This window comes from Synchiropus splendidus, chromosome 1, assembly GCF_027744825.2.
Source record: "Synchiropus splendidus isolate RoL2022-P1 chromosome 1, RoL_Sspl_1.0, whole genome shotgun sequence".
Lineage (NCBI taxonomy): Eukaryota > Metazoa > Chordata > Actinopteri > Syngnathiformes > Callionymidae > Synchiropus > Synchiropus splendidus.
In genome coordinates, this window is record NC_071334.1 from 31722080 (window position 1) to 31732256 (window position 10177).

At 43.7% G+C, this 10177-nt stretch overlaps 1 protein-coding gene across 5 annotated transcripts in view; it reads left to right on the forward strand.

Annotated features, from left to right (window-relative positions):
- Positions 1-8990, forward strand: part of bahcc1b (BAH domain and coiled-coil containing 1b) — a 58989-nt gene extending 49999 nt beyond the window's left edge. For all 5 annotated transcript variants that reach the window (XM_053845010.1, XM_053845263.1, XM_053845099.1 and 2 more), the window contains 9 exons: positions 568-727; positions 804-921; positions 1207-1282; positions 1349-1457; positions 1534-1647; positions 1720-1857; positions 2544-3934; positions 4585-4821; positions 5725-8990. In XM_053845010.1, the coding sequence (XP_053700985.1) occupies positions 568-727; positions 804-921; positions 1207-1282; positions 1349-1457; positions 1534-1647; positions 1720-1857; positions 2544-3934; positions 4585-4821; positions 5725-5934 (2553 nt within the window). In that variant the 3' untranslated portion in view covers positions 5935-8990. The remainder of the gene's footprint in view (positions 1-567; positions 728-803; positions 922-1206; positions 1283-1348; positions 1458-1533; positions 1648-1719; positions 1858-2543; positions 3935-4584; positions 4822-5724) is intronic.
- The last annotated feature ends 1187 nt before the right edge of the window (positions 8991-10177 follow it).

Consider the following 10177-nt stretch of genomic DNA (forward strand, 5'->3'; position numbering starts at 1 on the left):
TCAAGTGAAAATGAGAGTACAACAGTAATGTTTGCTTCCGTAAACGCTGCATGTCTGTACATATTAACTCAGGCACAATCATTGTCGCTGCAGGCATTTAAATCATTTATGCCCCGTGGTCATGAGGCATCTGACACTGAGATATATGGTTTTCTAATGTGGAAACTACAAGCAACATTACTGGAACACGCTGATAATTTTCTTTGGACGGCATAAACACATGCAGAAACCTGCTATGCAAGTTGACTTTCTGTCATCACTCATCCATCATCTTTGGACGGAGACTAGCTGAAACCGGTCTGATGTCTGCACACAAGCTTGTGTGGGCGGGGGCTTTCTACAGTTTGATTTCCGCCTTCAACCTCTGACCTTTTTGCAAACTGACTTGGAAGAAAGAAAAATTAATTTAGATTCTGAACAAGCTAAAAGACTTCTCTTCATCACAGATTCTCACCCGAGTGAAGAAAGACGTGAAGTTTTTCAAATCCTCTTAACTTGGTTAATGCATTATCATGTGCAGTTATAATTCCTGCAACCCATTCACTGAGGTCACGTTTCCTGACACAGGATAAAGGTCATGCAGTTAGTCGACTCCTCCAGAGCTTTGCAGCGGATGAAGACTTCCACATGGACGAGGAAAGCAGCTTCTCTGAGGGAGAGGAAGAAGAGGAAGAGGAGGAGAATAAGTTGACACATCTTCCCCCCAACATGCCTTCTAAAATACCTGGTACAGATCTGGAATTATGCTCATCGCACGTTCAGTCCTCCATGATTGATCATCATATTCCTGTCCTCTCCTCCAGCGCTACCTAACTGTGTCCTTAGTAAAGAGATGCTGGTGGATGGACTGAAGATCCTGATCTCTAAAGAGGATGAGCTTCTCTACGCCGCCTGTGTTCAAACCCTGGAACTGCCTGACATGTAAGCGTTAGATTGCAATTATATGGCAAATAATAATTATTATTTTTATTTACATACATACATCACTGTTACTGTGCAGCATTTTATAAACTAACATGTTTTTTAAATGTGTATCATCTCAAATCCTATCAAACTGTTGTTCTGTTTGGTTTAGACGTTCTGATTCTGATTGATGACACACATTAAAAAAAGAATGAGAAGTCTTTTATTCCAGTATCTTGTGCAACAAAGTCAGACCATTGCGATATCCACTCACCGATTATTACTTTACACTCTCACATCTAGATTTAGTGTCGTAATTGAAGGGGAGCGCGGAAATCGGCCCAGGATTTACTCACTGGAGCAACTTCTGCGGGAAGCAGTAAGTTTTGTTGTGTTTATGGGCAGTTTAAGCACAATGCAGTCTGTAATGAATTCATATTTTCAGGTGCTGGACGTGCGTCCACAGACTGAGGCTATTCTGACTGCAGGGACAAGGGTCTGTGCCTACTGGAGTGAACGCTCCCGTTGTCTGTACCCCGGATACGTCCACAGAGGTGGGTGACTAATGTTGACATTAATTTGTTGCCAATGTGGAGCTACATCTGACACTTTTTTATGATGTGAAAAAAGGTGGTCCAGGTGAGGAGAAGGAGGGGAGCGTGATGGTAGAGTTTGACGACGGGGACAGAGGACGAATCTCACTCTCAAACATCCGGCTTTTGCCTCCTGGATACCAAATCTGCTGTAAGTCTCGCAGGAATTGGATTTATGATCATGGTACAATGACAATAACCATTTAATTGCATTCTACTGCAGGTGCAGAACCATCTCCAGCGCTTCTCATGTCACCAAGTCGTGGATGCCGTCGCAACTCGACACAGGAGAAGAAAGACACGCCCACTGAGAATTCAGCCAATGATGATTCAGCTGGGAGGCCGCAAGAAAAGAGGCCAGGTGAGACAAAAAGTTTGGTGTCCTATACTTCAGGTCAGTCCGTGATCACAGGTGACAGGTTTGGGCTTGTTGTCTGCAGAACCTTCCGTTAGCAAGGTGCTTTGTAAAAATAAAAATATGTCTTACATATTTCTTCAACTCGTGGAATTTTCGTCCTGACATAGCAGCTTTGTGCAGAACTTTGTTTAAGACCAATACCAGAGATGATCCGAGCCCTGGTGTGCAAACAAACGGTGTGGAATTTGGATTTAAATGACACCGTTGCTAAGCCCTGCACACAAGCAAAGACATATCACCCTCTTAGCTAAACTAAAACCATCAGTTGGTCCTGATGTGCAGTTATTTCTGCTTCTAGCCCTCATCCAATTACTGCATGCCTGAGAGTTAGAGGAGCATGCTCTCAATGACATCATTAATCATGTCGTATCAACTGTCATCGCCTAAGTTGGGTCATTATAAGCAACACACCTGTAAGTCGTCCCAAACAGGCTGCAGGCGCAGGCGAGTTTGATGAAGCTGGAGTAATGGATATGCCTAAACTTACCTGGCTAGGTGAAAATGGAGGAAATCGAGGTTTTAGATTTCACCTAAGCTATGCACTTGTGCTATTAATCTCCGTCAGCCCCTGAGCCTGTCACTTATTATTGATGATAACTTTGATTAACATTTGCTGACTCCTTTTTCAGTCGGCAGGCCCAAGAAAATCCAATCTGCATCTACAAGCGCCAGCGCACAACCATCCAGAGCTGAGGCCGCGAACAACGGCAAGGCATCCTTGTTGAGCTGGTCTGCACCCAGGAAGTGTCCCCCGGACGACTTTTTCCTCTTCAACGGCACATCCCGGAAAACCCAGAAAAGGACCAGAGAACGAGAAGCAGGGATGTTTCATCGGCCTACCTCGCAATCTCTGGCACCCCCGACACCCCTGAAGGGGATATTTGGCTCCCCGTTTGCAGTGGATTCTTTCAGTAGCATCGCTAATGGCCACTCCACATTTGGAAGCGGAGGAAGTTCGGGAAGTGTTCGACCAGTCAGCTCCATCAGCCCAATGGGAGCGCGAGAAGGCGGCCACACCACAACTCCCCTAATGCTACCTGCTGGGAACAGGAAGCTACTTAGTGAACGAGACAGGAAGCACTTGATGGTGAAGCTCGACCATGAAGGAGTTACTTCTCCTAAAACGAAGAATGGCAAGGCGCTGCTTCGGCTCGGGAGCGTGATGCGAGTAGGCCGAACCCTCAACTCCTCAGGAGCACCACTGCGATACATTCACCCGAACATGCTGGTGAAGAGCAGCAAACATGCAGCAGGGCATAGGCATACCAGTGGGGCTCAGCTGAAGGCCAAGGCACCTTTGCAAAAAAAGCCTCTGCTTGCAGGACTCGCAGCCAAAGGAGATTACAGCACTGCGTACCAGAGCGACTGCCCCAGCTCCTACTCCGAGCTGGACGAGGATGACGAGGAAGCTGTTCAAGGTGAGAGAACGCGGAGAAGAAGTGACTCACCCCACACTGGTGGTCGCTATCTCTCCCGTCTCTCTGTCTGCTTTTCCTCGTCATCATCATCCTCCTCGTCCTCGGGCTCCCTTTCGTCTTCCTCCATTTGCTCCTCCGACTCCTCTTACTCATCTGATGAAGAGTCCTCCTCAGTGATGCTGCGCCGCGCTCTCCTTCAGCAGGACAAACACAGGAAGACCATGAGCTCTGACCTCCATGGCACCACCTCCAATTCTTCTTTGTCCACCGCTGCCCCTGCTCACACATACATGGCGAAATCTAACATGACCCCTTCAGGGTCGAAAGGCAGGGCTCATAGGCCGGACGACAGGACGGATTACAAGGGTAAAGGGAGCGTATCTGCTAATAGCAGCAGCGCAAAGGTCCAAATGAAGAGGAAGGAGGGAGCTAACACCAGCCACCACCAGGGTCAGAGTGTTTCTACCAGCCAGCAGCCAAAAACATCCAACAAGGACACAGTAGCAAAGAGACAGAGGATGTCTTCACCAGAGCCTCTGTCCAACACCAGCCCACTCCTGCCTGGACGTCAACTCTGGAGGTGGTCTGGCAACCCAACTCAGGTGAGCCATTCAAATCTACTCCCTGGGTAGAGTTGCCTAACCTAAAAGGGGAAAGTTTATTGAAAAAATGTTTTTAAATGTTATTATTATGACCTTTTTCAATGTTCTGAAAAGGGTTTTTATCATTACACACCTGCGAGATCAGTGCAGTTAGGATGCTTAAGAGTAGGTGCTGACTGTCAGCCAATTGACTCTGAGTGACCTGAACCTGAAATAGAATTCATTAATTCCAAGAAAGAACTTGTTTTTCGACATTTCAGCAGTGTAATGTGCTTTTTAAAAAAGGGCATGGACAGATCAGCCTATATTGCCCTCTTGTTCCCTTCTTTTCAACCCTTCTTGTCTTTGTTTATGTGTGTAAATAACTTTGTCGTCAAATCAACCCTCATCCTGAAACATGCTGTGATTTGCATCACATCACCCTTAGCAACCTGAAAGAATAAGAACATGAAGCAGTAATACCACTAGTGTTGTGATTTTCTTCTCCAATAAGCCTTTCATTATAATCTAAATATACAGTTGATCCTCCGTGTGTCTCTTGGCTCAGTAGGCATTCATTGACTTATCTAACTGTAAGAGAATTATTTTGATAAATGCAAGGAGTGCTGCTGAAATAAACTCACCCCTATTTTATTCTGTCTGTCCACCAGAGAAGAGGTCTGAAGGGTAAAGCCCGCAAGCTTTTCTACAAGGCCATCGTCCGGGGCAAAGAGACGGTGCGTGTCGGAGACTGTGCTGTGTTCCTGTCACCGGGCCGGCCTCAGTTGCCCTACGTGGGCAGAGTGGAGAGCCTGTGGGAGTCGTGGAGCTCCAGCATGGTGGTCAGGGTCAAGTGGTTCTACCACCCAGAGGAGACTCGCCTGGGGAAACGGCACCGCGATGGCAAGGTAAAGGCCATGGAGTACAAGTGGAATATCTAATGGGGGAATGGTCAAAGTAACCAAGCGTGAAATATTCATTGAAATATATTACCATATTATCATTTAGTGTTCCCTATTCTCATCTGATGTGAGTGCCTAAAACTATCAGGCTGATTACATGTATTTTTCCTGGTAGACAGTTCAGAATCTCTTGGTGGCTCAGACACAAAATCACTTGTGGATTCTTCTTGTTTTGGGATGGAAACTTGCCGTTTCAAAGTCATTTCACCCGCCTATTTAGTCGCATGGTTGTGTTTAATGGGACCGTCTTGCCTTTTATTACCTGGACCAAAGGGGTTATGGGATCTTCTGTCTGTTAACAAAATAATGTCAATGACATTTCAGGAAATGTTGTTAGTGGGACAAGGAACAGATTACCATAGGAATCTTTTGTCTTTGACTTACATGGCTTCTATTCTGTAGAAGTAGAGGGGAAAATGTGGAAAAACCTAAAACACACAGTCAAATCAGTAATTTAAAACTAAATGTGAATCATCGATCTATAGCCTATGACCAACAGCCCCCTGCAAATTGTTCCTCTGTGTTCATACAAAGACACAAGACTTGTGCAACAACACCAACAACTCCTGAATGAAAACTGGACAGAACATTTTGTTCAAGTTTTGAGAATGAATCTAGTGGCCAAGCAATACGTAGAATAATGTCTCCAGCTTCATATGACATAACAGCAGCATTGTCGTCCTTACAGGACAAAGTTTAGTTATTACTCTGTCTATGCCATATCTCAAATTGCAAAAAGGGAAAGTCAAGAAAAGCTGTGGCCAAAGATAGATCAAGAGACCTTAACACCTGCAACAGCGTCTTCCCTCTTCTTGAAAGATTATGTTTCTTTTCCCTTGTTCCTCCTAGAATGCCTTGTACCAGTCCAGCCACGAGGATGAGAATGATGTTCAGACCATCTCTCACCGCTGCCAGGTGGTCAGCAGGGCGGAGTATGACCAGTTAATTCAAGAACGCAAGACGGGAAACACAGCTAACGACCTGTTCTACCTGGCTGGGACTTACGAGCCGACCACAGGCCAACTGATCAGCGCCGACGGTGTCGCTATTGTATCCTAGCATGGCCAAGTGGTGGGAACCCAGTTACTCCAGCACTGGCCTAGATTCTGGATGTTTTCTAAGGCTGCTCTGGAACAGAGTGGGACGTCAAAGAAAATCATTTGGGCTCAGAGCATTGAGGATTCTCTCCTTGTCAAGGAGCTGGTCAGCAGTACTGGCGCTCACTGACCCGCGTTGGATGGTCGCCTCTTAATCTGACTGGAGCTCCTTTTCGGAGTTTGACTTTGGCTCTCCGTGTGACAGCATATCTCCTTAATGGAGCAGACTCTTAAAACAGAAGCACTTTGGAGTTTTTTTATTGGCAGACCCAGCCTTCTTAAACAAAGACTGACTCGTGAAAACAATTACGGTAAACCACACTGGTTTGAAAGGTTATTACGGTCTTAAACTGGTGGATTGACCATGACGACATGATTGGGAGATCCCTAACCGGACCAAAAAAGAAGAGAAAAAGAAAAAAAGAAGAAAAAAAAAACACAGACTTTTTGTGTGTAAACGTGTGGAAATAATGCTTCAGTGTGTCTGTGTGACTGCGTGCATGTGTGCCAAGATGACATCATGACACACCGATGGTTTGTCTTAACTAAGTATGAAGCTGTCCAGTACTAAGTGTGGAGTTTTAGGTCGTGATGACTGAAACAAGAAAGCGGCGTTTCTCCTGTCAAGCCATACACATCAATACCTCCGTCGTAGCCTCGGATTCAGGCGCGACCCCACATGTACAGCTGGTCACGTTTTTTTATTTGTGAGTTTGTGCGTGGGCCTGTAATATTTGTACAGCCTCTTGTGTATTATTATTCTTGTACATAGTATATATAGATATATCTATTTGTTCTTTTTCCATTTACAGAGAGGATTATTTTATTCACATGAGTTTTTTTTAGGTTGTAAAGGGGTGAAGGTTGGATTTTCTTTTCAATGCACTGAACAAATCCGGAGTTGCAGACGCCAGCTCAACAGCTGACGTCTGCACCGTCGTTATATATGTAGAAAGAGGGAGTAGGATTTTCCAGGCTTTGTCCAAAATCTCTTCATGCCTTTGTTTAGTTTGCCTGATGTCGACCGTACATGACATGACTTTGAATCGGTTGCGACATGTAGATAAGCAAATGGACTCCTCGCCATGACGGTGAGAAACATGCCCACTGGTCCCTCTTCGGCGAATGACTCTTGTTGAATTGAAAAATGAATTCAAACGACCAATCACATTAAATGATTTAAGCTCATCAATTATTTATAGTCCAAAGGCTAGTTGGCTGTATTGGAATGTGAATTAGGAGTTTGGTGGATGTTTTTATTTTTTACTTTGATGTTTATTTTTGCCACTGGAAAAACAACTAGGGAAATTCTGTCCTACTAACTGAGCTCAGTATAACTACTTCCTGGACTGGGTGGGAAGACAAGAAGGTCATTGTTGTACATAGTTCATAGAGTTGAGGGTCCACACTGTGTGCCTTGTATCATGACAAGCTAATGTAATTTCTGAAAGTTGCTGACCCATACCATTTGACTGTACATACACCAAGGACTGACAGAACCATCAGACATATCACACATAAGCTTGGGGGCGGCATTCCCCCAATGATTCCAAAGATGGTCACGTGACAGGGTTTTGATGAATCAGGATCGCAGACATATCCTGACTAAAGGAACATGAACATCTAGAGTTTATGCTGTAGGGACAGTTAAAGTTGTGCTGTTTGTTTGTGTGCGTTTCCTGTGGGAGCTGTTAATCTTCAAACGCGATGACTGGAAAGAAACAAAGTTTCTGCTCTCCTGTGATCCTCAAAGAATCAATTTTCATTTCTAGTCGAGTTTAATTTCAATCAAGATTGTACATATTTATCTGGAAACTAAACCAAAGCACCTGTGAGTTTACGCTTCACTTCATAAGAAGAAACAACTTTATGAAATAAAAGAAAAACAATATTAGAAAGAGGTTCAATCCAAGACGGGACCCCTGCAATCACAGAGGTATTTGAAGTCCGGTTCCTCCGGTTGTCTCCTCCGGCGTTGCTATGACATCCACAGCAGAACGACGTTGTTTGCATGCTGCCCAGCTGATGCACTTGAGGTTTCCATGACAACCGGAGCGACACCACGTGACTGTGAAGGACAATCAGAGCCAATCAATGAGACAACGTAGTGAAAAAAAGGATCAAATCATAAATAATGCTTCTTGTCACTTTTATTCTGCTTTGCCAAAAAAATGTGTTTTTCTTTGCTTTGTTTACAACCGTCTTACCGTTTATGCAAGCGCCTGTCTGTTGTCAGTGTTTGGGATGTACAGGGGGAAGAAGACAAATGCCTTTTTTTATTACTTTTTTGGGGACTTTGACTGACTGAACAATGATGCTGTTAAACTGCAAAGCAAAAGCTTTTAAAAGAAATGTGAACTGTGAAAAAAGGCTGTATTTTCTTTAAGAAACACTGGATTCACTTCTGACCATCACATTTTGACAGAAGCAGCATCATTGTGTGACCAGGATGTTATTCAACACCCACTGGAACCATTTTGTGGTTGAGATGGCCTACTAAAGTATATTATTTCAGTCCTTCTTTTGGGGAATATTGAAATATTTCCAGATGTACAAAATGAAAAAAAGAAGCTATTTATCTTAATTTTATTTCTCTTTGTGTTTTATTAAAAAAAGGATTCTTACTTCAAACTATCTTGATTGTTTCTTTCCAGCAGGGTGTGATCCCTCAATAGCCCCTTGTGTTTGTCAATGGTTGTCATTTGTCAGTGGCAGGAAAATGGTCCAGAGATAAAGAAAGCAGAAGAATAGAGAGGAGGGGAGATGGAAGAAAACTAAGAGAGGAAGCAATTTGAAACTGTAGCTGAAGCCAATGGCGAGGGAAGAATGGCAGAGAAAGAGAAACCATATCCAGCAGTGTATTGTGAGAGGTGGGCAGGATTGAGTCTCCTAGGGCTGTACAGGTGGGTCACATCATTGGAATAATACAAACGGAACTGAACCTTTAAGAGACAAAAGTAGGGGTATCCACTTTCACCCTGCGTTGATTTCAAATCTCTGTGCGTAAGTGAAAGCCTGGTGCTTCAGTAAATCTACATTCTGGAACTTCATTTTTGGCTTTTCTGATGGTGCAGGTGAAAGGTTTTCTAAAAAGAAACCTTATTTGTCACAGCAAGGAAACTAAAAATATTCTTTGAATCTCAGCAGTAAGATTCAACACGGAGTGAGGAACCCACTGTTATCCGTATGCATTATTCTATCTACAGATGAATGCACTTCAAAAAGGTCCCAAATTATGGTCACCTCACGGGCTTTTCAATAAGATTCAGCCAACTCCTTTGAATAAAATATTCAAAGTTCAAGTTCCGTTCAAGAGAGGTTCAGAATTTCATCTCATCTGATGGTGCTGTTGAGCAGGCGTTTTCCTGCCCTTTCCTCCCCCCTTTGTTGTGATTGCTGAAGCCCATATGGAGCTCTGAATGGAGCCGGAAACCAAAATATAACAGCTAACAGGCCGAAGAACGCGGAAGCCACTAGCAACTATTCTTTCACTAAGGTTCTGTCACATCTCATGAAGGAAGCCTGACAAACTTGAAATGGCTCCACTCAAGTGGCTCCACAGAGCCTTTCGGAAATCCTTATTGAATGATAAAACACGGTGATGGCTTCAGTTCGTATTGCAAATACGCATGCTCCGGCATCAAAAACCCCAAACCAGGAAAAGCCAGTTATAGATAGTCGCTTGTCATAGATCCTGTAAATCTAAAGTGTCTTATACGTTGTAGTCCACAACACAAGTTTATTGGATATTTATTATGCAATGGCGCCATTCTGGTAAAAAAAACAACATTCAATATAATAATGTAATTACAATGAATATTTATTTATTATTATTTATTAGCACCTTTCAGACAGGAAGGGCTACAAGGTGCTTACATAAAAACAGAATTAAAATCAGCATGACACGAAACAATCTGTTCAGTAAAACACGCCCAAAGGGATAAAGTGATGAGAGAAAATAGAAGTACATAATAGCTGGTCTGTAAAAATGTGTTTTTAAAGGAGATGTTTTTATTATTATTTTCATAGGTCATAACGATTAACTGAAATGCCATCAATATATTACACCATGGGAGAGAGGATGGGATGGTCCAGTATCGACCAAAACAGCGTCCTCATGAAGGGTGCCATGCGCTGTTGATCAAAGGTGAGTCACAGCCTTCTGCCGTGTTCGACCGCAGCATCAGCCCTTTGGTTATTGATAG